Source organism: Melospiza georgiana, chromosome 2 (assembly GCF_028018845.1).
Source record: "Melospiza georgiana isolate bMelGeo1 chromosome 2, bMelGeo1.pri, whole genome shotgun sequence".
NCBI classification, from domain to species: Eukaryota; Metazoa; Chordata; class Aves; order Passeriformes; family Passerellidae; genus Melospiza; species Melospiza georgiana.
The window spans coordinates 24,345,741-24,373,636 of NC_080431.1; the positions used below are offsets into that span (position 1 = coordinate 24,345,741).

Consider the following 27,896-nt stretch of genomic DNA (forward strand, 5'->3'; position numbering starts at 1 on the left):
TGCACTGAAATAAATAACTAAGAAGATGGAGCTGGTTTGGGGATGGGTGCAAATAGGCAGAAAAACTCCATATCTCTCTGGCCATAGTACCTCAGTGCCAACAAAAGTATTTCTGTGTCCCCTCATCTGTAACTCCTATTATTCAATATTTATCTTGAATTAAGTTCTCCCAAAAGCCACTGGTGACTGCCTTTCTGCTCCCCTCTCATTCTAGAGCTCTCTGTTTTATTTTTTTTTTTTATATTAAAGTTAGTAGCAAATAACTTTTGATAAGCCGAAGCAAGTTTTGCAGCTGTCTGTGGCTCCCCGGGCAGGTGACTGCCCTCAACTCCTGCCTGGCAGCTGCAGATAATATGCTGGAAAATGTTTCCTGCACTCACAGATTAGGAGAAGGATGCTCAGTCCCCCCTCTCTTGACCCACAAGTAGGAACAGATGCTCCTTGCATTGAGGAGATCAGGGAACAGCTGGGGGGGTCCCTGTAGTGACCTAAAACAGGACAGGGTGCCTCCTGTCTTGGGGACTGCTACTGAGGGTTTCTCACCTCACCCTGAAGCACACTAACTCCAAATGTCTGCCTCCCTAATATCTGAATTTATTTTCTTGCCACATCCTTGATTTTAACACCTCCTTCTTTTCCCTCTTGTTAAAAAGGAACAATCTCTTGAAAGCATTGTCATGCTTAATTCCCCAGTGGAAATGGTTGAAGGTGACTTTTCTGAAGTGAACAAGTCTTGCTGCTTGAATTGTGCTTTTCTTAGAATTTTGTTTATGTGTCTTGAAACAGAATGTCAGTAATCACTTTATGTTTTTAAAGGCTATACCTTATGAAGCTTTGATAAAGCTTTCATGTACAATTATAGATGACAGATTAAAGAATTTGTAGACCTAACTTTTTTTTTCAGATAGTTAAGGTACACAATGGCATTTTGTTGGTTGATTAACACTTGGTTAGCAGTGTGAGTACTTGGAGCATTATGAAAACAAAATTTTGTCATTAATAAATCGGCAGCTGTAATGTAAATTGTTACATTTTTTGGATGAATAGTGGTCTCATTCAAGTCAGAGAGAATTTTACCACCATCTTCAATAAAATCAGAGTTTTATTCTCCTATTGCAATGGACCTTTAATAGCTGCTTATAATCTTGTCATAGACCCTGTTTGAGTGGAACTAATCCCATAGGGGTTTTATTAAGACACAATGATGGAGGAGGGAAGCTTTTAAGTGCTTCTGTTGAAAATAACTACCTTTTGAGCCAGTCTGTTTGCTGTGACAGAAAAATCCTGGTTTGGTGATGATCTCTAGCTCAGATAACTGTGCTGCACTGGGAATAACAATCATCATCCTTCTGGAGAATCACAGATCATTCTGGAGTCACCATATTAAAAGGATTGGGCAAAGGCTGTTTCATGTTTGGAGGGCATGAACGGAGGGCCAGGCCTTCTTTCTCTTTCTTAAGTAAATGCAAACTGAGAGTGATTTTGTTGTAATCACAGAATATGCTGTGTTGAAGTGGACCCACAAGGAGCATCAAGTGCAATTCCCCCTGCATGGGACCATTCCCAAGAAACACACAAATGTGTCTAAATGCTTCTTGAACTTTGTCAGGCCGGTGCTGTGACCACTTCCCTGGGGAGTCTGTTCTAGTGTCCAACCACCCTCTGTGTGAAGAGCCTTTTTCTAATATCCAACCTGACACCACTTCAGGCCATTCCCTTGGGTCCTGTGTCACTGGTCCTCACAGAGAACATATCATTGCCTCTTCTTCCCATCACATGGAGGTTGTAGGCTCCCCTCAGCCACTTCTCATACAGCTTCCCCTCAAAGTCCTTCACCATCTCCATAGCACTCCTTTGGATGCTCTCTAATAATTTACTATCTTTCTTATAGTGTGGTACCCAAAACAGCACACAATATTCCAGGTGAGGCTGCCCAAATGCAGAGCAGAGCAGGACAGTGCCCTTCCTTGCCCAGCTGTGATGCTGTGCCTGATGCACCCCAGGACATGGTTGGCCCTTTGGGCTACCAGGGCACACTGGTGACTCATGTTCAACTTGCCACTGACCAGGACCCCTAAGTCTCTTTCCATGGTGCTACTTTCCAGCATCTCATTCCCATATATCCAGTCCATATATCCAGGGCTGCCCTATCCCAGGTGCAGAATCCAGAACTTTCCTTTGCTGAACTTCATACTGTTGGTGATTGGTAACTCCTCTGATTTGTTGTAAGACTCTCTGCAGGACCTCCCTGCCTTTAAGGGAGGCAGCAACTGCTCCCAGTTTTGTATCAGCTATGAACTTGCTTAGTATCCCTTCCAGTCCTGCATCCAAGTAATTCACAAAGATGTTGAAGAGCACAGGGCCTAAGAGAGAGCCCTGCAGAGCCCCATTAGTGACAGGTCATCAGTCTCATGTCATCTGTTCACTGCAGCCCTTTGTGTCCGACCCCTGAGCCAGTTGCTCACCCATCACATAATTTATTTATCCAGCTGTGTGCTGGATATTTTGTCCAGAAGGATACTGGGAGAGACAGTAGCATAAGCTGTAAGGAAATCCAAAAAGATGGCATGAGCTTCCCTGATGACTTCCCTTGATCAACTAGATGGGTTATGTTGTCATTAAAGAAAATCAGGTTTGAAAAGCATGATGCCATGCTGGCTGTGACCGAGGACTGTGTAATAATCAGCTGTGTAAACTAGAATATACAAAGGGTCCCTAAGCTTTATCACAATGTTAAAAGCCAAAGTGTGTAAATATCACTGCAGGTGATATTTGAAGGAGTAGACCCAGATATCAATTTTTTGAGCCTCCTGGGGCTATATCTGAATATATAGTTTGTACTCTGCATCTCAGAGCAAATCTGTATGCAACAACCTGTTCTTCCTGCCCCCAGAGTGTAGATGTCTGCTGTGCTGCTTTTATGCAGTAGAAAATCCAGCCTCTTTGAACCAGGAGTCAGTTGAGTGACTTTGTTTTTCAGGTCCTCACACAGTTATGAAAACCAGTTCGTGTTGGGCACAGAGCAACTACAGAAATTCAGGGTGGTGACATTTGTGCTGTGAATCAGAACCCACAGTTAAGTTTTCTTACAAGTTTCCTGTCAAAATTTTTGTCACATCAGCCATTACAAGACACTTCAAAAGCCTCGGGTAATGCACACTTTTCTAAGAGGTTTCTAGGAGAGTGTTTATTGAGCTCTTAAAAATAACCTACATAGTTCTTAAGAGCATGTAACAAATAGGTAGGGCTAGTTAATTTTGTTCAAGACTGTCAGACTACAAGTGGTCCCAGGATGGGGGCATGGGAAAAGGAAAGAAGCATGCAGATATCATTGACAGAGAGCAAAATGAACATTTTAACCAAAGAATTCATGTTAATGGAAGGAAAGGCTGTCCCCAAGCACATTAACAGCTCCTAAACTTGGTTCTACCTTTCCTCAGGCTAGACCCAGAAGACTGCTGAAGGCAGTGCCCTTTCAAAGGATATTCTGCCTTTTGCTGGATGAGAAATTAAGAGGGGACAGAGGAGTAGCCCTCGCACCTCAAGAGTCTTTGAGGCTTCTGAGTCAGGTAGTGGCAGCCAGATGCCCTCCAGCCTTATCTGCTACCCTTTTATTTAGGACAGGCAAAAGTCATTTCTGGAGGGACTTAATTAAATTCCACTAGATCACAGTCTCTGTGCAACTCATCTTCACTTCTCTTCCACATTTATAGCTGATGAATGTCTGCAACCTTCCTCATTACACACAGGGGTTATTTCCAGAGGTGCAGGCAGCAGGATACAATTCATAGGACAGCGAGATGAAGCAGAAGGTCTTATGCATAATTCTGCACTGAATATTCCTTCACTTCCTGATTCTACGCCTGTTGTCTTTGTAAGATGGATACAAGCATTCCCTCCTTCGATGTTTGCAGATGACAAGTGTGTATATTAAAATGTTGTCAAGCTGCAGCTCTGAAATGACATGCCTAAACTGTTGGTAGACAGACAGGAGATGGACTGCAGCAAAGCACCCTGGCTTTTCCTGGGCTCTTGGAGCAAGGTTTCTGAATTTATCAAGAAGGTTAAATTTGTAGTGCTTAACATGGAAAATAAAATGATGCATTGGAGGGTTGACAGCCTTGCTTTCAAGGGCCCATTAGAGTGTTTTGTGTGAAAAGGATGTGAGTTCTGGGCAGGATACTGCTAGAACCAGCTTATTAAATTCATCCACACACCACTCTTGGTAACTCTGGCTTTGCTGCCTTTGGTGCCCAAGGGCAGTCTCCACTGCAGACAACTATATATCTGAGTGATGTTAAAATATCTTTTAGAAAAATAAAGCTCAATAACAGCTCAAGAATCTCAGGCCTTTTCTATATTGTACCCTCCTGTCTGTTCTTACCAAATGGTAAATTATCTCTGTTCTGAACTGGATTTCTTTTTCTGTGGCTTTCTATGGCATGTTATCTTTACATTTTCTATTACTGTGTGCATTTTGCCTTTTTCTCTCGCTGTTTCCCTGCTCATCCTCAGAATACGATCTCTAGCCAGTGATAGTGTTGCATTTTCTATGCTTACTTTGCCATTTCCAGCCATTGGTAGAGCTCCAGAATTTCTGTGTGTTAGCTCCAGCAGAGTGGAGCTGTTTCCCCCACTGATTGTGTAGCTGTAGTGCCCTGGCAAGGCATCACTGTGTTGTACTGAAGTGGACTGGCTGAGCACTGTGCCGTCTGTACACAGATTATTACCCTTTACAGCCCCTTTTGACAGCAGCTCTTATGGCACCATAGGAAGTGATGACTATTTATATAGCCAGCATATATAGCTCCATGTTGCTATAGTGATAGGAACGTGTTCTTTTGCATGCTGGTAGTAGGGTGTTGTGGATTTCTTTGGAAGTTTTCACTCCCCAAGCAATAATTTGGTTAGGAACCAGGCTGCCCTCCAGTAGAGCCCTGTGTCAGCCCAGCACCAGGCAGTCTGTGGAGCCTTGGATGTCTCTGGGCTGTTGCCTCTGAGGTGGAATAACAGCATAAATGAGAAAGCAATAAAGATATTCATAAAGTAAAATGAGATTTTCATCTTCACATCCTGAGCAAACTATCTGTATTATGCAAATATCAAAATGGCATAAACAAAACAGATCCTCCTTGTGCTAGAAGCACGTTTTGGCTCTCTTGAGATATTTGATATATTTGATGCATTTGATATCAATATAACTGATATTGCACTGCCCAGAAATTTACCTCAGACTATTCTTAGTCTTCAGCTTGATTGGTCAACCATTCAGAACATCCATGGGAAATATCTATATTTGCCTAAGGGTCTTTTCTTCCCTACCCCTCTGTCTGGTCTAGATGAAATATTTTCACATAGTGGCTTTGGAGTCCAGGATAAAATTGCTTCCCTAAGCAGGATGCTGGGGAATATGACCCTCTTGTTTTTGCCCAGGTAATTCACAGTGTGGTGTACTGAAATGGACTCCAATACCATGTGATTTCCACAGAAGTTAACCATAGAGCACTATGATAAAGTGATGCATATATGTCCTTGATTATATATAACTTAATATATAGCTCTATTAGTTATATTATATATTTCTATCTATAAATATCTATTCAATGCATTTAAATAGTTACATCTGCATATAAAGTCAATAATTCTTTATGTCTGTAACACTGCTATTTGGCCCAGGAGTCAAATTCCTAGTCCAGTTGTAGTATGTACAGAGAGCAGATAAGTATAAAGTACATGGCAGAAACTCCATCACAGGAGTTTCTTCACATACTAATAAAAATAATGATCTTATTGGGACAGCTTACATAAATAAAATCATTCCACATGTCTCAGGGTTACTAGATAATGCCTGGGGCATGCACACAGAGTGGTCCACCTGGCTTATCTCACATTCAGTTTAACAGGGGGTTATCTCTGATTTCAGCAGGAGCAAGGAGCCTTCAGGAAAAGTGTGCTTGTGTCAGCACTCATGCAGTGCAGTGAGGGGCCTAAAGGAAAAGCGTTGGGGAAAAAAATTATGTGTTTTCTTTTTACTCCCCCACAGATTGACCATCTCTGCTGAATGTCCCATGCAGCTTGAAGATTTCCCCATGGATGCACATGCTTGCCCATTAAAATTTGGAAGCTGTAAGTTTTCTTCTAGAATAAGAACTTGAAAAATACCATTTTCTGTCTTCTCATGTTCAGAAATGTCTTGTACAGATCTTTCACCCTCCCCTCCAGCCTTCCCCTTTTAACATGGTTCTTTAGCATCCCCCTTCTGCTCCCCTTGTGCTATCCTGCGGCATCTTTCCCATGACTATGCTTTATCTGGGTCTGCTGCTTTTCCACTCATGCCTGCATACTCCATGATAAACGGTGAGTTGATGGGTGATATGTCTTATATATCCACATCAAGTGTAACAGCCACTGTTAGATGGAGTTCTAGATGCAGACAGCTAAATTGATAACTTGGTTTTACATCTGGAGTAAAACAGAGCTTTCACTGGCTCGATCAGATTGATGTGCAATTGTTATGGCATTTACATGAAGCAGACTGCAGTTCAATATCTGCATTGCATATATTAAAAGAGATCTAGAATATTAAAAGAGGAAATATCTTTCCATTTGGCTTTAATAAATCCAGTCCTGTATCCTGTTACATGATGTTTAATACACATGTATTTGTATATATGCACACATTATTCTAAACTGTATGCCGAACGATGATTTTTCCTCAATTCCAAGCCTCTAATCCACCACACTGCTGCCTTGCCAGAAGCTTACTTTAAAAATAACCCCAGGGAATCAGATGGTTATATTTAAAAACAAAGCTCTTAATTAAAGTACAAATGAGGCTACTGCAGTAGACTATTTTTTTGTTTTGGTAATCAAATCAGTGCTTCCAGGTGCAATCATTGTCTCTGAAGACTTTTGATAATTACCATGCAAGGCATTTTGCTAGCCCCTGAAGCCACCTAACTTCAGCATTTTGCAATGCTTTTCAGCCGTATCAATTTAGAGTCACTAATCCTAGCAAGATTAAGCTTTGCCTTTATCGTCTGTATCTGCCCTGATTTAATACTGACTATACATTGTCTGCTAGTGATCATACTAAGAAGTTAAAACACTGTTTACAGTAACTATACCACATTACCAAACTAAAGATGAACTGATTTCCTTTCCCTCTTCCAATCCAGATTCTGTTTCATCCAAAGAGTCACCAGTATTTTACAAACTCACTGCAGGTTCAAGTGTGTTTATGGACTTCAGCAGCATTAATTTACAGCAAAGCCAATATAAATCTGAAGGTCCAGACACCTTTATATTCCACTTAAAAAACCTGCATGCAAATCACCCATTTAATTCTGAACTTGAAAATGGGAAGACATCTCACAGGAGACTAATTGTTTATATACAGGGTTAAACAAAAGCCCCTGGGAAGAATTAATAAGACAAAGAAAAAGAAGGTATCCTTCCTGGTATTACAGTGTTTATCAATAGATGAAGTTACATTAGTTGATTTCTAGTCTAGACTACAGAACTGATGTGTTGTATAGTTTTATGAAATCTTGCAAAATATGCAATATTAAAACGTACATATTTAAATAAAGAGTCTGATGCAGCAGAGATCTGAAGCTCAGCCTTAAAGTTAAATGGATATTTCCGTGTATTAGTAGACTAGGTGCAGTAAGGTACAGGTTCTAACTCTCCACATAGTAAGACCAAAAAAAAAGCATCCCAGTTAAACATGTGAGTGCATGAGATAACATTACGAGATAAGCTACAAATGCTTAGAAGGAGTGCCCAGTAATCTGTCTGAATGTAATTATATGTCCTGCTAGTGCCAATTGTGTTACATGTTAATCACCTCTTAGCGCTCAGGTAATTTTAATCTGTGTCAAAACCAGCACCAAGGATTTATATTTTAGGCTTGTGAGGGATGAAGAGAGTTTTGCTTTCTGCCCCTTGCCATGCTCAGAATAAAATCCTAGAAAACGTTTATAAGGTATTATAAGTAACCTGTAAGTTTTTTCACAATGTGTAGACATGGAACCATTTGGTCTGTGCTAGCCACACCACTGGCCTCTGCGAAAAGTAAATATACAGGGACAAGATATAGACAGTCTTTCAGCCTGGAGAATATCTGTATTACTGATCTACAGCTCCCTTGTAATTTATTGGGATTTAATATGTTTGTACAAGTAGCAGCCAGTAAGTCTAAGTCTATTGAAATAGTCCAGGTATATTTTAGGAGAGAACAATATTTATTCCCTATTTACAGCAGTGTGGGTTTGCATTGAGTCACCTGCAGGCTTGCAGCAAGACAAAGCCTACAGGGGAATATGATAGATAAGCACATACCCTTTCTGCTTTAGCTTTCCTCACTGTCTTTCCCTACAGGCTTTCTTTTTTAATGGTCTTCTTTCCAAAAAGGTTTTTGAAAAGCCTCAAGGAATAGCATCAAAGTAAATGTTAAACACATTATCAGTGGAGCTGGGAGGGTGGAGAAGAAAGTGGTGCTAACCAGTCTGAGGATGAAGAGAGCAGGGCAGTGGACTGAAAAAGTTGGTGTACGGCGGATCAGCACCAGAAAGGATGCTGAGAAGTGATCAGTGTTGCAGCAGAGGCAGGAGCAGGTTATTCATTTTCTGGCTGCATGAACGTTCATTATGATTCCTATAATTCAGCAGGCAAAAGGCAAAAAGTGCTTGATGTTTTCTTCATTATGAAAGAGAAGGAAAATTAAGCTTTCTCACATAAATAAAGGTAAATATTGAATTCTTACGTCCTATTTGACTGATTTCTTGCTAAATTAGAATTGTGAGAGATTTTATGGGCCTAAGAAGCATGATATGTAGCAACAGAATATTTTGTAGAAATAATTAAAAGCCTGGTCAAAAACACAAAATGTGATATAAAGTTACCTGTGCATGCCACCAGCCTAGGTACCTGCTGGGCAGTCCAAATGCCCATTGCAGAAATGGTATTTTAGCACTCTATGGCATGTCTAATGAAATGAACAGAGCAGGTTTTACTTGTCCTTTAGTTGTCCTTCTGTTAAGTACAGCTCCCCACTGCTCCAAGATGGCAAGATCAGGTGGCTCTGCTCCAGGAGTACATGTATACAGGTACCTTTCCTGTGGGATTGCATCCCTGCTAGGGGTCAGAACACTTGTAGAAATTATCCTGCAGAAGTCTCATTTAGAAGGAACCGGGGATGATGCATGAGCACAGGCTCAGAGATTTCTCAGCAGGCTCTGCTCTCTTTGAATCCAGGGTACTTGATGGGGATTGCTGTGACAGTCTGTTCATTATCTCATGGTAGCATGGGAAGGGTGCTGGTTTCTTCCATGGCCAAGTTTAAAATAACTTTCCTTTGCAATTCTAGTGCTGACCTGTACTCTAAATAACTTTGCTGGTCAAACAGGATGTAATGAAAATTCCTGATGCCAGAAGCAGTTTCACTAGGAGCACCTTAACCCAAGAAATTTGGTCTAAACCTGAGGCTATTTCTGGTGTGGGGAGGAAGAATTAGATAAAATAGCAAGGACATTAAAGCTTCCTAGCTTTAATGTTTCACCTCTTCCACTGACAGTCCCTAAGAATACATTAAGAGTATAATTTAGTACAGTGTCCAAATGCCCATGTGTCACCAGGTAGGTAAGCATCATTATCTCCAGTGCAACTGAAACAGAGAAGTTAATTGACTTTCCATAAGGTCATGCAGCAAATCAATGTCAGAAAAAGGATTAGACTCAACGTCTTTGGTTGGAGAGGCAGATGTCTAATCCACTAGACCATGAAGGCCTCTGCCCAGGCAACTGACTTAACTCCTAAATCTCATTTTACTCCTGTGTTAATTATATCGGTGTTACCTAGCTCACAGGGTTGCCCTGAAGATGAATTAGTTAATTGCTGTTAATTGGTGCTTTGACAATATTGAATTCTGTAAGGTGGAGTCTATTTATGACAACTGTCTCTTGAAGACACAGTGCCTGAGTACATGGAGTTACCCGATCTTGTATCATGGACTGGACAAATACATTAAGCAGCTACTAGTCACTAGCAGCAAACCCACCCCCACCCCATGCTATTTTTAGAGTAAGTAGAGAATTTAATGAATATTCTGAAAATAATGAGATCCCCAAGCTCATGAGCACAGGAAAAAGAGGACCTGTGTTGATTCCTGATGAATTTTAATCGGCCATGAAGATGGCCAAGGTTGATTGCTGTGGATCAACAAGCGAGCTTACCAGCTGTTGGTAAGGGAACAATTTGTAGTGTCTGGAGATAGTAGCTAACGTAGTTTATGTACATCTTCCTTTTTAACACCTCAAACTGAGTCACAGTTTGACTTTTGATAAAGGGAAGTGCACAGGCTAGTTCTGTAGGAGGACATAGGCTCAAATTATTTTCCTCTAATAAGCATGGTGAAGTCAGAGTAATGAGGAGACAGTAACTTTACCAGTATCCCAATTTTTATTGCAACACTGAACATTAAGGCAATCGCTATTCACATACTATCCATTTCTTGTAGCCACTTAGAATTTTTTTTAAAAAAAGGTATTTTAATAAAATTTCCCTGATATTTTCTTAGCATGCAGTGAAGGCATTGAGGTGAAGGCACCTACGGGGTTTTTTCTTCATTTTGTACTTTTCCCAATTAGCATCTGCAAGAGCAGCAGGAAAACTGCAAGTATGGAGGGAGAACTTGAAAACAGTGTTGTTCTAAACAGACTTTAATTCTGGTTTAGTAAAATATGATAAATAATGTATTCGGCCTCTCAAAACTAGTGTGTAAAAGTCTTGTATAAGAATATGATTAAATGAATAATAAATAAACACAAATGTTAATTTTAAGAGACTTTGAAAAGTGGAAAGGGCTCTTAGGAAGCTTTTCATAGGTTGCTCTCAGGGACAGCTGGAACTGCAGTCTCATATGTAGAGGCAGAGCTTTTCTGCTACTCTTCCATACAGGTGGACAGAAGAGGCTCCTTGAATTTATTCCTGAGAGCAGAGACAGTCAGCACAGCTTGTTGACTCTGCTGGGATGTATTAGTGCCTTCCTTGGGAAAGAACGTGTGGAGAGAGCCAGGGCAGACCTCTGTGAAATGCTGAGCAGCCCAGTTCAACAAGACTAAGTTGTGATTTTGCAATTTGGGGCAGAAGTCAGCTAATAGGGAAGGGATAGGTTTGGTGGTGTTCTGCTCACTAACGTAATATCTTCTGATACATTTTCCTGAGGCTTATTGCTGCTTCCTTAGACACCCCCATTGCAATTACTAAAATAATGTTGATACTGAATTACCAAAATAAGGTGAAGTTAGGTGAATACTAAAACTAAATATTTCTAAGACATTTGATGTATTTTTCTTCTCTCTTTCAACCCTATATTACTCTCAGCTACCAACCACCTCTTTAGTTAGCATAATTTTCCCCTTATTTTTAGCTGTTTAGAAGCTAGAACTCCAGACACAATGAAATACTTGCTTGTGGCAGCATCAAACAGGCAGTCTAGACAACTTTGTTGGACCACTTGTTTTACTTAAGTATAGCTAGCCAGTAAAGCACAGACATCTAGCCTGAACTAATTTTCTGTAGAAGCCTTAGAGTGAATGGAGGGGATGGACACCACCTAATGGTATTGCTGTTATTTGCCTTAATTTTCCTTAGAATCATGGACAGATGACTTGTCATGGGGCTGTGTTGTTTAAAAAAAATGAAATCTTTTAGTGCAGAATGAGCCCAGAGACAGAGACTTGAGCCCAGAGAAGAGCCCATATCAAAAGCCTTGTACTGACAGCAAAGCTCTAGGCAATGGATGGGATGGATCTGTGACAATTTCAGATAGAAAAATATGCTCCAGTTAGTTACGTAGAGTCCCTCTATGGCCATTGAAAAGAAATAAGTACTTCTGCATAGAGGTTCATTAGAATTACTTTTGATATATGCCTAAGGATGAGATGAATCATGTTTTAGAAGTTCCTATTTTTCTGCAGTGCTATCTCATGTAGGTAAGTGTATTATACCCTAGTCAGAGCAACTTAGAAGTCCATTTTTCTCTGCATTGCTAGCTCAGAAATACAAAACCATACTTTGTTCAGAAGAAACAGTCACTGCTGCAGATTAGTTAGGTGTTACATTATATTGGTGGTGAGCTTTTGTATCTCTTCCAATGACTATTACAACTATTTCTGCTGGAAGTCCCATTTTTCAAAGGATCTCAATGAGATAGTCAGTAGGGCTTTTCAGTATAGAGAAAACTTAACCACTTCTTCAAGCATCTTGTATGAGCTGTGCTGTTTCTTCTGCATTGAGTGCAGTGGGTTAGAACAGCAGACATTTAAGCCTTCTCACAGGTTTTGCATCATAGCCTACAGTCATATACATGTAGGTATAGCAATATAGCTTCTTTAATTCAGCATTTGGGGCAGTTGGGTCCCACAGTCAAGCTGGAGCAATGTAGCGCAGAACATCCAAAGGGCAGGAAATTAATCAAGAATGGTGTGTAAAAGAAAATATTGTAATATTCAAGTATTCTGGAGATGTAAGAAGATTTCTTAACAGGAATCTACTTAGAAATTAAAACACAGTGTTCTGGGCCTGGACCATGTGGCTTCTGCAGCAGCTGTTGTTGGAGGACCCCAGTCTGCATAACTTGCAAATGTATTGGACCATAACTTACCACTGTCTGGTAGTTTTGCCATAGAAATATACTTTTTAGTTTGACAAAAGGGAAAGGGGCTCCCTAAAATGATCAGATCAGTCAGTTTTCACCCATTATAGGGACACATCCAGGACTTCTTGAAAAGGCTGAAGAAACTGTAGTATGTCCTTCAAGCACTTGCAGTAACTGTCTCTATTTAACTTTTCAAAGGCTTTGTCATATATACAGGGTTCCTGTATGTCTGCACTGAGATAATGCTTAAAATACATTAGAACAGCAGCCCAGCCCCCTGGCTGTGTGATGGCTTTCCTTTGGAACAGTGCCCAGCTCTGGGTCAGTCAGCTTCTACTTCTGGTCACCTGCTGCATAGAAGCCAGTGAGTTTTTCGCTCTTAGCTTCATAACAAAGTGAGAAAAGGAGGTCAGAAGGAACAAAAGCTGTTGCCTTCCCCATGTCTCGCAGCCAGTGCTGAGCCCAGGACAAACTCTGCTGATGCACATTGGCCAAGGGCTTGGCTCCCTACCAGCTGAGAGCAGTGTCCATGCAGGCAGGATCATCCTTAACAAAGCCCCTTTCTTTGGATCTGCTTCCTGGGGGTGCTGGCAGCAGCTTTTGTAGCAGCTGCAAGGAGCCCCTTGAGCAGCCAGCCCTGAGAGGCTGCGCTCTGCCTGCCCTGGGAGCAGCCTCCTCCTCCTGAGGTGTTTCACATTCCCAGGCTTTTTGAGGAAGAAAAGCTCAGCTGGTGGTGGTTTTGAGCTCAAGGAAACAAAAGTTCAGGCGGGGGTAGGGGCTGGTGTGGAGGTACTCAGCAGGGGTGTTTTTGTCCCACGTGGAAGAGGTCTAGACAGGATTGTGGTGGAGCTGTGTGGAGATCCGGGGTGCTTTGCCAGTGGTACAAACATCAGCACGCGTTTCCCACTTTGGAGATTACAGCCTAAACTTAAAGGCTGCTCAATTGCCTGATTACAGGGAATCAATATAAGTTGTCAGCAATAGAAAACAACACGCAGAAGCTGTGCTTAATATGCTTAAGCTTTCAAATGGACTTTGGGTGCAAACCTGCAAAGACACTGCTGTCTCATCATGCCCCAGAGGGCAGCACCAAGCTTGTGGTTGCCAGCCGTGGATCATGGGTCTATACCACGGGCAAATGGGATATTATTTGTAAATGTGACAAATGGGTAGATACTGCTCCACTGCTTTACAAACCAGGTTTTTAATGTCTCTTATTTTCTAAGGTGGTTGTTTCCATGGCTTGTAAGCATTTCATAAACATTTCTGGAATCATTCTCATGATCCCTGTGTGAGGTTGGTAGGTCTCTGCTGCCTGCATTTTGCAGGTGGGCATAAAGGAAGCAAAGAGCAATTACAGTCTCTTCTGTGCAAAGATAGAGTGGTTCATTACTTGCTTTTATTGCCTCTGTCGTTATGGGTCCCTAGGTTCAATTAGAGCCTCCCAGTGCTACTGCAGTACATTAATGACAAAATTACTTGCCTAAGGTTTTCGGGGAAGGAAAAAAGCTGTAAGACACTGCTCAAACTTGGATTTCAGTTTCTAGTCTGGCAGCTCCTTTATGACACCTCAGACTCTGGTGGGCCAGGAAGTCCTCCACCTAAATTGCTGGAACCTCATTAGCTTCCTCTCCTGCACAGAGAGCCAAGCCAGTCCAAGCTGTCACCCAGTGCTGCCGCAGTCCCAGCTCAGCAAGCTTCTTCAAAGGAAACAGTTGTTTCATGTTGTCCCCCATGAAGAAATGAGTAGGAAAGAGAACTGCCAAGAAGGAAGGCCTGATAAGCCTTCTGGTTTTTTCCCCCTTTGCTGTCATTGCCACTGAAAGTCTCCTCACAGCCAGCCTGTGCTAAGAGCCAGCCATTTTGCTGAAAACATCCCAGAGCTAAATATGCCAGCAAAGCTGGGATTCCTCTCTCCTAAATTTATATTTTTGGAGGGTAAATATATACAGCTGAGCTGATTGCTCTTACCGTCTTAGGGGAGAGAAGTAGATATTTTTAGGTTCAGGTTAATCTCCTCCTAAAATAGGTCAGCTGATGGCTGTAAATAAGGAGATGTTTTATTTATGCACAGAGAAAATGAGATCGTGAGCCCCTTTGGATCTGGGTCTCCAGAGTGACTGGGAGGGGACAGTTCCCAAGGAGAGGATGTGTGCCTGCACTTTGAACTGACAGCCTCAGGAGATTTTATCCCCTTCTCTGAAATACAGCGCTGCACTGTGCCCCAGAGCAGAGGTCTATAATCCATCTTCGGAAGTTTAGATGACTGCACCTGTAGTGTAGGGAATAAGTTCTTGTGATTGCAATTTCAAGGCAATATTAAAGTGTTTGAATAATAATATTTCAGCCCGCTCTCTCTGCATACCTATTGATTACACATTCACACGGTGTTATTAATGTAGCAGTACTTCTGCGGTTTGTAAATGTCTTCATTAAGGGATAGGATTCAGAAACAGACGTATATATTTAGCTGTGCAAGTAGTTCCAATCACTCTCAGCTGGTTTCAGGCCATACAGATTTATAAGTAAGGGTCTTTTGAATGGTAAACTCAGCAGATACACTATGATGGTTGAGTCCCTGATGCCATCATATCAGGGTGAGAAGAATATCTGTAGATTACAGTGAGGTTACAGTTTCATTCTGTGATGTTTCATGTGGCCAAAAATACCATGTTTGTGAAGGCACCCTCCACAACAAGATCAAGTGGCGTATTTTCTAAAATTTACTCTGCATTTCTCAAAAGAAACTCCAGTGACACTCCTGCAGAGCAGGTTATGTTTGCTTTGCTGATATTAAGTGGCACCTTGAAAAAGGAGGGGACCACTGCAATTAAGATTAAGCAAAGGTGCTTAATCTTTTTAAAGGTACTATGCAAAGCGAGTAATGGTATCCGCCACACTTTGGAGGATACTTTTGTTTGCCGTGCAAAAAGTAAATTAAATGTCTTAACATTATCCTCATAACCATACTGCTTTTCCTAATGAAGCAGCTAATACAAGTGCCTAATATTGTGATTGTAAATTCAAAGTTCATTAAGTGTTAGTACAGCATTCAAATTGGCTGGAATTACCACATGCATGGCCCAGAAAGACCGACATAAGGTCAGAAATGTTCCTAGGACATTTAGCATTTAAAATGTCATCCTAGGACATCCTACTGTTCTGTTTCTCTAGTTCTCTTACAGTGGATATTTATGCCAGCCATAAAGGGGAAAAAGAAAAGGATCAGAGGCTGGCACACCAGATTTTGACGTGTTCCATAAGAAAAGCACTTGTGTAGCCACTACTAAATGTGATGTAAAATCAATTCTCAGATTAGGTCTAGACTGAGACAGCTGCCACTAAACCTGAAAACAAAGAAAGAAGTTGTGTTAAAACTCCTGACCACAACACCAGTTGTGTTAAAACTTCTTCCTGAGAGGAAGAAACAGGAAGAGGCAAAGGAAGGAAGGCACGACGATCCCTAACATCAGCTCTCAGATGAAAGTAGGAATGCTGGGGGGATGACCTGGTGCTGCTGGTGCCTTGGAGCACTGGATGTGTAACATCCCCACAGCACACCCTGTTTAGACACCTCTTTCAGTCAGTATGTGGCAGGTGTCCTGCACCACAAGTGGCAGAGATCAGTTGTCTACACCTACAGGTCTTTTTGCTGTTTGGCATGCTCCAGGCTGTGCCATGGAAAAACATTTAATTTGCTGGGATTTTTTTCTTCCTTTTCTGAGTAGAGCCTTGAGAACCTGCAATCCCAAGACACACAGCTCAGTTCAGTGTGCCATGTCTGGTTTTTACTGCCTTTGTGTCAGATTTCACAGCAAGTAGTCACTCCCAGTTGCAATCCCAGTGCTTGGGAAATGGATGCATCCCTCTTACTGCTCCCCCAAGGTATGGGTGAGCATGATAGGGCAAGAAAGAGCTGCTGTCACTCGTGCTCGTGATCATTCATGGGAGACATTCTGTGTTACTCTGCACAGCTCTGAGCTCTGGACTCTTCTTAAAGGCTGCCACAGCATCCTGTGAAGGTGCTATGCCTGACTGAATTCTTAGGACAACACTATTCATTATTATTTGTGTTACACCCATCATCAGTATGATTGTGATTTAGTGTACCAACTTGAAAACAGTCAATTTATTGTATTAAAGAAGTCAGCAGATTTGCCTGTGCTAATTGTGAATCCAACCTCCAAAATCACAGTTGCTTTCAGTTTGGGTTTTTTCCTTTGCTTTATATTTTTGACCTCAAAGTCAGGTCATATTTAGACTTTTTTCCCATTAACTGTAACTTCTAAAATTACACAGGACCTTCCACCTGATTTCTTTCTTTGAAAAGCCAAAGAAAATGGCTTTTGCAAAACTATGTGTCTCAAAATGAATTTGACAGACATCTTCAGTTCTGTATGTTTCACCACCTTGTGGGTACACTCTTCCATTTCTTTTCCAAGCCAAATGTCTATTCCCACCTTTTCCTGAGGTGACTTGTAAATCATACTCTGAAAGAGAATAATTTTGATCTAACTTAGAGCTTTATTTTTTTAGCAATGATCAGTAGAGTATATTAGTGTTGCTTAGTAATGAAGTCTCTTGAGACCTGTCTGGCACATTTTTCAGAACATCCTATACTATTCCCTGCAGAATGTGACAACAAGATCAGATAAAACTGTATCAGGAAAACATATAGAATACTACTTATATTACCAAATTTTATTTTTGTTTCAATTTCAGGAAGGACAGAAATGAACATTTCAGTATGATTGGACTTCCTGCTGCCTGTTTTACAGACAGTGGTGCCCTATAATTTTTCATTAATATGCTCATGAGTTTCATCAGTTTTCATGTATAATTTCCTCCTTGGATGTCCTCTGTTGTCACAGGCAATGACACTATGTACAAAAATGTTTCCTTCTGGGCATTTAATTTTTACTCACATCTGGAACCATTCTTAGTGCATGGCCAATATGAGTTTCCCAGTGCAAGAAGAATAGAGATTATGTGGAGAGAATCCTGTGCAGGGCCACAACAATCATTGAAGGGCTGGGGCATCTTTGCTGTGAGGGGAGACTGAGATCTTGGACTGTTCAGTATGGAGAAGGGAAGTCTCAGAGGGTCCTAATACATCTGTATAAATTGCAGGGATTGGGGAATGAAAGATGAAGAGGCAACTGGTGTTGCTCAGTAGTGCCCACTGGCAGAATAAGGGCAACTGGTCATTAAAAAATACTACATTTCATCTAAACAGAAGAAAACATGCTTTTACTGTGGAAGTGGCTGAGCAGGTCATCAAGAGGGATTGACAGTTGGCCACAGAGATTTTAATATTGTGGAGATATTAAAAACCTGACTGGATATGGTGCTGGAAAAAATGCTTTTGGTGTCCCTGCTTGAGCAGGGTGTGGGACCATATGATCAGTAGAGGTATCCACCAGTCCCTGCCATCCTGTGACTCTGTTTTACATTAATTTGTAGTCCCGTGTGTTTGTACACATTACACTTCTTGTCTGTGATGTAGTCAAAATCATGCATGCTGTTTATCTGTATGCTATAAACTCATGCCAGTTTAAATGATCAGTCTCAATTTTAATTATTTCAGGTCCCTAAAGTAATTGCCATAACCCTGAAATTCTTCCAAGAACATCAGAATTCATCACGCTATGGCAAAGTCTTTATTTTTGGCTCTTAATCATTTAATATGTGAATACATTTCTCTCAGTATTTGTATTCTTATTTTACATTTAAAAAGTATTTTTATAAATAGCTATTTCCCCCAAGACCTAGACCATGCATATTAGTACCATGTCTTGTTATTGTTATTTTTAAATGTACGTTTTTACTAGATTTGTTTTCCATTTGCCCTTTGTATAGAATGATCTCATTTGTACATCAAGTCATTCTTATAAAGTCATTTTAATGGGAAAATTCCAATTACGGAGCTCAAATCTGGCCTGAGTCACATAGGCACAACTGTTGACAGATGCTTTGTAATGGGCTACAAAGTATTTGTGCACAAACCCCAAGAAATCCAGCCTGACTCTTAGAATTCAAGCTGGTACATGATGGCTTAGTGGCAGTGCTGTTCTGTAGCCTGCAGGAGTCTGAGAGGCTGTAAATCTGGATCACTAGTGAGTTATATAACAGCCTCTAAGTGAGTCAAATACATTAATGGTTAGATAAGATAGATATTTGTATGTGTATTCAGATTGTAATTAGAGTTTCTAAAAAAGCTGAAAATTTATGCACATCTTCCCCAGTCAACAGGCTTTGGCAGGGATTAGCAATACTCCCAAGATTAGGCAGTCTGACAATCCTTGTGGCATGTACTAAAAGTCACGATAATAAAGGCTTAGAATGTAACTGCACAATTGGAATGAATAAAATAGAAAACAAACCAGAAGCCATCTTTCTGCAATATCTCTTTAAGTTAACTCAGCATCCAACTAGCACAGTTCTGAAAGTTCCAGCCATGGCTTGTGGATAAATGGTCTGTTTAATTGTGGAACGTACCTCAAGCATGCTGGGTGGGCATCCAGACATGCTGCACAGGCTGCCTTAACTTAACTATGCAGGCACTGCTTTATGGTTCCTGTGAGGTCTGTCAAAGGATTTAGAGGGTGTTTTGGAGAAGGGTTCTTTGTTTCTCAATTATTTTATGCCGTGTAATGCAGGAATGAAAATTTATTGGCAGATATCAGTGGTGATTTTTTTTTTTTATCAGGGATTGCAGCTTAAAAAAATCAGTCCTAGAAATATATCTGGGTCCCGTAGATTTGAAGTTTGTGTTCATCCATCCACATTTAGGTTTATTTGGCTTAAGGTGCTAAGAAATAGTCTTCCTCACCACCACTTTTTTGTTTCCCCCTGGAGTTTCTTTCAAATATGGAGGAGAGAGAAAAGCAAGGAGGAGAGTTTCTGTCAGAAGCCATCCCTACCCTGTGGTGGGGGCAGGGGCAGGAGAAAACTCCCTGCTTGTGAGCTGCCTTTTGAATGGAAGGGAGGATTCTGCACTGCTCACACTGTTTCATTTGCCAACAGGGCTATCCTCCATGCCAAGGCAAATGTCTGGGATCCTACAAGTCTTACCCACTTGCTGCTGTGCTTTGCTGGACTTTTTCTCAATGTAATTCCTCTCTCTCCCCTGCCCAATGTTCACTGGTATAAGAAAGGCCATGTTTGGCTTTCCTTCCCAGCCGTACAGGAGCAGGGAAAGTGTGGGAGAAGAGCAAGGGACACCTTTACCATTTTTATATTGTGTGCTGTACGTTGGATGCTAGAATGTAGAAAAACAGATTTGCTTGTCAATAAATACATAAGAGAAGATATTATTTCTTTCATCATTCTGGTAGGTGATAAGCCTGCAGCCATTTATCAACTGTCCAGTAGAAATAAATGTCTATTGTCATTTTCTCACATTTAATAACATTATACTTCTTTGTAATTTTAGCTGTTCATCTGAACTGCAACCTTTTTTTTCCTTTTTCAAATAAGTGAGCATAGAAGAGAAAGGATAGTTTAATGAGAATTCATCCTTTCTTTGACAAGACAACGAAATGATTGTAAAGAACACAAGATTAATTATTTGGATTCAGAAATCCAGAAGACATGCACTTGCTTAAAGTAGAATAAACACCAAGCAGTCTCACCTGGATTTACAGTGGCTTTGAAGTTGAGTTTGCTTTTGCAAAACTATCAGCATCATTTTCTCAGCTTGCTATTCCAGAGCTGCAACTACATTCTACTGTCACCCTCTTGGAGACATCACCACTCTGTGTGTAACGTAAAGGAGATGATATATTTCCATATTTCCTTTGTTTGGTACACCTTTCTCATATCTCTAAACAGCAAGACCTAAAGTTGTTCAGTGCTCCAGCAAGCAAGGCTAGAAGGCAACCTATTGGAAGCTTTGCTTAAGTGGAAGACTATTTTTACAAAATTTGCTGTGACAGTGAATAATACTGTCTCCATTAGTACTTCTACCCTGATAGCAAAATAACATCATTCTCTACTGTACCCACAGTTTCAGCTTTCAATATGACCATGCCTGATTTTACTGCAGGGGTTATCAGCTGGAGAGCTGGAGCTTATGGTTGTCAGGTGTGGGGTAACTGGAGTTTGAAGTTTCTGTGAAGATATGGCATAAGGCTTGCAGGAGGAGTACAGCTACCTGCTAAAAGTACACAGGGTTATCCCTCTGGAGGTTTATCTAGATGACCAGAGAAGAGATGTTCAGCTGCCACACCAAGGAGCATGGGGTGGCTTTTTCCTGTCAGAACCTGATGTGTAATAAGGAAAGGAGGCACTAAGTCAGAAACCTTATATTAGAGTTTCTTAAAACACAAACCACGTTTTATTATATTTGCATGGAAGATAGATGAGGATCATATAATATATGTGATCCATCACAGTAGAATATATCTAGATTGAGGTAAATTCATGCTATTCCTAATGTGGCAGACTTCTCCTGAGGAGGTAAAATCACTGCAGGTTGCATTGGTTTGGGTTGGGCTCCACAGGCACACATTTGTTATCCTCTTGTGTCTTCAAGGCGTGGCTATAACCATCCTGCCCTTGCACAAGAGTCTTTTCTAGATGAGCTATTCTCTCTTCTCCCATGGACACTCTAATTCCTGGCCTAGCAGTGACACAGCTCTCTGTCTTGTGGCCTCACAACAGATCCTGTGAGGAAGGACCTACAGACAAGAGTCTTCATCCCAGGCAGGCTCTGGCCTCATGCTGTGCTCTTGCCTGCCTGAATGCTCTCTCTTCTCACCAACTGGCCTGGGATTGGCACCCCCCTTCCCTGGCATGGTTTCAAAAGAAAACAGCCTCATGAAGTAATGCTTAGACATACCTGTGGGATCTTGAGTTTTGGCACCTTGTGGCCTCTCTCTGAGTTGCAGGTATTTTACAAGAGGAGCTGCTGGACTCCTGCAGCATAGGAGCCCCCAACTCTGTTCCACTACATGTGTTTTAGCACCCAGTAAAGGCTGCAATTCACAGCAGAGGTGTTGAATTATTTTTGGACTCCCCTGCCCTTTAGGCCAGACAGAGGAAAGAACCAAAGCATCTGAAATCTTGTTAAACCTTACAGGCCTAAATTCTTGTGTGATTGCAATTTCAATGAATTTGGTTACAGTACTCGCATTGGGAAGCATCTAGCCAGGATGAATGAATGTATATCATCATCATCAGAAAACAAAGAAAACCCCAATTATCCTGATTGCTGGGATCATTGCAGAGACAGGGGGGTGCTGAGCTGAGATACATCTAGATCATCCCAGAAAGAAAAAAAAAAAAAAATTTAGTCCAGTGCTGTTGTTAGGAACTTTTTTTTTTGCATAGGAAGTAACATAGGTAAAAATTGAATTTTCTGACAATCCCAAAGCTACTTAAACACATTCCCTGGGAATAATCAGCCCATGAACAACATATACCACCATTTAAAAAAAGGAGGGCTTTCTGCATTACTTTGTTTAAATGGACCCATCTCCTCCCACTTGTGTTCTCCAGATGGAGCTTTGAAATTATTTACAGTTCATTGTGAACTTGTAATCATCTCAGAGATAGTAAAGTATTTCAGCTCTAAAGGGAAGGTGAAATTTCATGACTTTTTGTGATGCAAATATTTTGAAATAGGGAAGACATTCCTTCTTAGCCTTTCAAAGTAGATCATGACATATAATTACAGTAATTTTACTGCAGAGCTACAAATACAAGCATAAGGAAGGCATGTGGGCAGTCCTGCATGGCTAACAAAAGATGAAAAATTTCTAGATTCTCAACTTTCAAACCCAGGATCAGCCCTGGATACAGCAGCAACTGTCAGATAGGTGACAAAAAATTATTTCAAATTATCAATGTCTTTGTAGTGACAGTAGTTCGTAATTATTTTTTTTCTCAGAAGGCTAGCCACTGTGTAATTACCCATCTCCCACCCAGTTAGGAAATTCTGCCCTGCTCTTCATCTGAATCTGCCTGGAACCATCTTTCAGGCACTTTTTGTGAGTAGTCCAAGAGATTCACCCTGGTTTCAGATTTATGTATGCAAGTATCTATACTCAGAGCTTGAGCTACATCTCAGCTTTTTGTCAGTGAGCTGAATAAGCTGAGCTGCTTAAGTGTCAAATCATGACTTATTTTCCAGTCCGTGGAGGTACTTGTAACCTTCTTTTGACCTCTCCCCTTCTCTGTCTTCATTATTTCTATGACTTTTCTGAGGTGTGGATGAAAAGCCATAAACAGTCAGAGCAAAGGTGTATTGAGCCTAGTGCCCTGCCTCCCACATCCGACAGGGTAACACGAAAGTGCAAAGAAAGTGCTGCTTTCTTCCCTGCTACCTGGTCAAGCATTCAAGTGAAGTTCACTGTGCTACACACGTGCTCTTAGCTTGAACTGGGATTGCTTCCCATTTTCTGCTGGACATTCCTGGTTTTATGGATCCAGGGATCACCCTACCATATTTCTTGCCCTTGCAGTGCCTCAGAAGCTCATGCTGACCCACTGCCTCTGACCCAATGCTTATGAATTTTTTTAAGTCCTCCATGGAGCTGCACCTTTCCAATACAGCTCACTTGCAAACAAAACGCGCAGTCTGATGGAGTGAGAACACATCCTTCAACCTAGCCTGTTGTCCTTTACTCTCAAGTCCTGATCTGGAAAGCCACCATGTGTTGTCTCCTGAACGAGGATGTCAGGTTTTTTCCAGAAAGAAACATTCTGCATTGACACCTTCCAAGTTCAGAAGTGCAGAAGATGAGATACTAATATTTGTCTTCAGATCACTCCCAAGCTTACCTGCTGTTCACCTTCCATTTGGAAAGTAAGCCTTGCCTGATTTCCAGACATTTTAGTACAATGTACTCTGGCCTACTGTAACATACTTGCAGAAGTGTGACCTGAAAACTTTTGATGCTAAAGGAGTTCTAAAAAGTGGGAGAGCTACTTATATTAAATGAAATATAATTAAATTTAGAGTTGTCTCCTGGGGTTTTTGAGACCATCTGCAGAGGCTTAAAATCTAAACCCAGCATTGACAGTCTAAAAGAAAACTGAGATTTCCTTATAATACTGTGATCACTCTGGGTGTTGGAGCATTAAAAGTTACACCAGCATTATAGAGGAAGGAATGAGCTGGCACTACTGCAACCACATTTAATTCCTAGGACTTGTAAATGAACATGAGAGAAATCACATACACATCTGCAGCTGTGCAGGTGTTTTCACACCATCACCCATTCTGCTACGCACAAACACCTACCCTCTCCTTGCAGCTCCCTGCCCCATTCCTGCTCTCCATGCATTCTCACCCCTGCATTCTGTGTCTGCTCTTCAGCATCACAGGCACAGGCAGGCACATTCCAGCTTCCTTTACCCACATGCAAGGCCTGTGCCCTCACCCACACAGACGTACTCCAGTCAGTGCATACACACCAGACCCTGCACCTGCACAGGGCATCACTTAGAATTCTGTCCTGCGGACAGGACAAGACAAGGAGGGTCCTTGTTGTCCTGGCATTCAAGGTGTCTGAGTCCTTTTGAGGGGGAACTTCAGCAAAATACCTCTAGCAGTTTGCTGGGGTGTAGGAGCCACCAGTGAGGTGAGTATAGGTCTGAGCTGCTTTCCTAAATTGAGTGGTTGTGATGGATTATATTTATACCTTTAGTGTTCCAGCCTTTCACAAACCATCCCACACATCTCTTATATTAGAAGGCTTCAACCTAATATTTTTTTTGAGCTGGGCATATGGGACCATGATTTTATCATCTTTATTTGTTTTTCTCCATTCACTCTCACTCCTCCATTCTTCTCTCTCCCTGTCATTATCATTTAAAGATCCACTAAAATATTACACAGTGGTTTTTACTCCTGACTGTCTTTTCCCCCCCTTGTTGGCAGATGCTTACCCCAATTCTGAAGTGATCTATGTGTGGACTAACAGCACCACAACGTCTGTGGTGGTGGCTGAAGATGGCTCACGACTTAACCAGTACCACCTGATGGGACAAACCGTGGGCACGGAAAACATCAGTACCAGTACAGGTAGGGGGAACATTTCCATCCCACGGTTGCTGATGGCTGGGGCAGGAGGGGAGATTCACAGGATTCACTTTGCAATAAGGCTAGGGAAGCACCGGTGGGAGGTGGAGTGCCAGGGAGAGCCTTTGTTTAAGTGTAGAGGCATTTAAACACTGAGGGTTAAATGCTGGCTCTTAGGTACATTGCTGAAGACACATCCAGGCTCCTGGTATTTACAGGAGTGCCTGAGAAACCTCACGCAGTTTCTTGGCGATCGCCCTCGCTGTGGCTGCCAGCGCTGTTGCTGGCTGATTTCCCCGAGGGAGGAACCACCCTGGGAGGCAAACACCACCCACGCATTTGATCCGTTTCAATCATCGCTTTAAAATGATTGCTTGATGGAACCGCGTGGGGGGGAAGGGAATGGAGGGGGGGGGGGACTGTGGCATGGCAGGGCTGTGCGGCGTGTCGGGGGGACCACGCGGCCGGGGAGGAGGCGCAAGCCCCGAGGATCCCCGTTCCCTCTCGGGCTGGAAGCGGAGGCGCCAGATGTGGCAGCATTAGGGAGGCAAAGCGGCTTTAATCCCCGGGCGGGCATCCACGTGAGCCGCGCCCCCCGCCTCCCGAGGCTCCCACGCAAGGGCAGCCCTGGCGGGCAGCGGCGGGGGGGACTCGGGGGTCGGGGCCGGGACACGCATCACGTGCGCGCAGCGGCACCGGGGCTCCACCGGGTTACACAATGCGCTCGGCCGGACAGCATTAGTGGCGTCCGGCCAAGGGAGGGGGAAGAGGTGGAAATTGAATAGCCTGCCGTGGAGAAAAGGGGCATTTCCACTGCTGGTGGTTGCAAGGGGCTCGGGTCGGGGAAAGGGGTAGCCTGCGGCAACATGCCTGGGAGCAATTCCTGCAGGCAAAGCCCACCAGAGTGTGCTAGTGATATTCTGTGTCCCTGGAAAAAAATGATGGCCAGAGTGGGAGAGGACAAAGTATGGATTAAATTAGGAACCTTTTACTATCTGTAGGAAGTTAAGGAGACATGAAAACAAGTACATATATGTACACTTGCACACGAAGCTATTGGACCAGGACATAAAGATGCATAAAAGTTTGTGCTCCACCTGGCAAATAAAGAAGAGACATCTGAGCTTGGCGCTTGTGCTCCAGAAAGAACAGAAAGTGAGGGAAGGCTCGCCTTGGGCAGCCACTAAACTTGACTGCCATTTCCATCCTATAGACATTCACCCCCTCCCTTGCCCATTTCAGGAGAAACAAAGCTGATGCTAAAGAGAATATTGATAAAGTCAAGAGAAACATAAACAGAGTGGTCACTTTTGCAGAAAAAGAATGAGTATACTATCTCCCATTAAAGAGTAAAGACATTTTTTCCTTACCAGTTCACCATCATAGCCGCATTGTTTTCTGCAATGAATGGCAGCTCCCCTCTCGCCTTCATTGTTGCCAAGAAAAAGATCCAAAGGATGTACTGGGGCATCTCCTACAACCTCGTCCTGCTCCTCAGAGCAAGAAAACCATCCAGCCCAGGCAGTGAGTGCTCCAGCGTGTCAGCTCCAGGCCACTTCCAGTTTGCCGCTTTGCCTGTGAAAGCTCCTTGTACTCCTCAGCCCAAGGAAACACTCCAGACAAATCCCAAAGTTTCCGCACAGTAAACACCTCCCTCACGTATTTAAGATTTATAATAAATGCTGTGTTTCCAACGTCAAGATTTTATATTAATGTCCTGGGTTACATCTGGGCTGGCTGGATTCTGATTGCAGGGTGGATCACAAAGAGCAGGACACAGATTGTAACCGGGGATTAGCAAAATACAAAAATCCGATTTTGCACAGGGAAAGCATCAGTCAACGATGGATTTTCTGGAGTTCATCAAGCTCGTAGGAGGCCAGTAATCAGCATTACTTACGAATGGCCATCGAAGGCATTTCTTCCTTCTATTGAATTGTTGAACGTGAAAAAGAAAAAACAAATAGCTATTGCATAATCCAAGTGCTTGGATTTTTGTGGCTTTTATGACACTATACAGCCATTGCAGTTGCACAGACAAAATGTTTGTGTATGTCACAGGTCATTTATGCCTGTCTTTCCAGCAGACTTTTTTTTTTTTTAAATGGAAGGTCCAGACCTGTACTGGTTCCTTGGGATTGTGCTGATTTGTAGGCAAGCTGCCGTTTGGCTGGCTTCTCAGAAAAAAAATACCCTGGCATTCCTAATTCTCCAGCTAATCTTGAAACTTGGAACATTTTAGCCATGGCACAGAAAACAGCTCTGTCATGTGCCACCTGTTTGGTTTTGGGGTTTTTTTGGCAGTTTGGTTTTTTTTTTGTTGTTGTTGTTTTTGAGGTTTTTTTGTGCTAACATCCCCAAATGTTATTCACCTGAAAGAAAGACATTTTCCTACTCACTCTGCTTCTAACAGAACCAACACCTGTTATGTCCTGGTGGCAAAAGTGCTGAAAACAATGATATGACATTTGACTCCAAGGGGATCTTGCTGCTTTCCACAAACAGTTGCCCGGTTATGTTCCCCATACCCAGAATCTCTCATAGCTAACTTAGGATCTGCAGTGGCACAAAACAAAACATAAACCCACTCTTTTGTATACTGCCAGCTGGAGCCTGAGCTCTGTAATACCCAAAGCCGAAACAATAAAAGAATCACTCAGCTCTTCATTTTGAACCAGCTAATTCTAAAGATGAATATTTCTCTAGAATCACTATAAAAGGGAACATGCGTTTTTTATGGGCCAAAATATTCTGGATGTCAGCATAGTCAGGGAGGTGTGTAATGTACCGAATGTCAGGATCTTGCCAGAACAGCCATTGATAGAACTGAGTCCAGGTACATCTAGTAAACAAACAAGCCTGGGGGCTGGTCTAGCCTCCTTAAAGTACTCAGCTGAATCTCAGCATGATGGCAATGGAATAATGTGTGTAAGATCTTGGAAAATCTGTAAGCGGGATCTCCAGAACTCCATCAACTATATACCAAAAAAAAAAAAAAAACCAAAAAAACCAACCAAAAAAACAAACAAACAAAACTGTAGCAGCTTTTAAAGCATAAAAATCCCCTTAAGAGCAGCAGCACAGTTGCACAGCTCCATGAAGTGCAGCCATTTCTGCTCTAGGGCTTTTCATTAGTACTAGATTTGTTTTTGTTTACTAACAATAATTTGTTTTCTGCAGTGATGAGTGGACCCCATCAGAAACAGG

General features: G+C 42.0%; 1 protein-coding gene across 1 annotated transcript in view; it reads left to right on the forward strand.

Annotated features, from left to right (window-relative positions):
* The window catches only part of GABRA5 (gamma-aminobutyric acid type A receptor subunit alpha5), a 56,047-nt gene that overhangs the window by 21,571 nt on the left and 6,580 nt on the right, over window positions 1-27,896 (forward strand). The window contains exons 7-8 of the mRNA XM_058044599.1: window positions 6,044-6,126; window positions 24,549-24,692. Of these exons, the coding sequence (XP_057900582.1) occupies window positions 6,044-6,126; window positions 24,549-24,692 (227 nt within the window). The remainder of the gene's footprint in view (window positions 1-6,043; window positions 6,127-24,548; window positions 24,693-27,896) is intronic.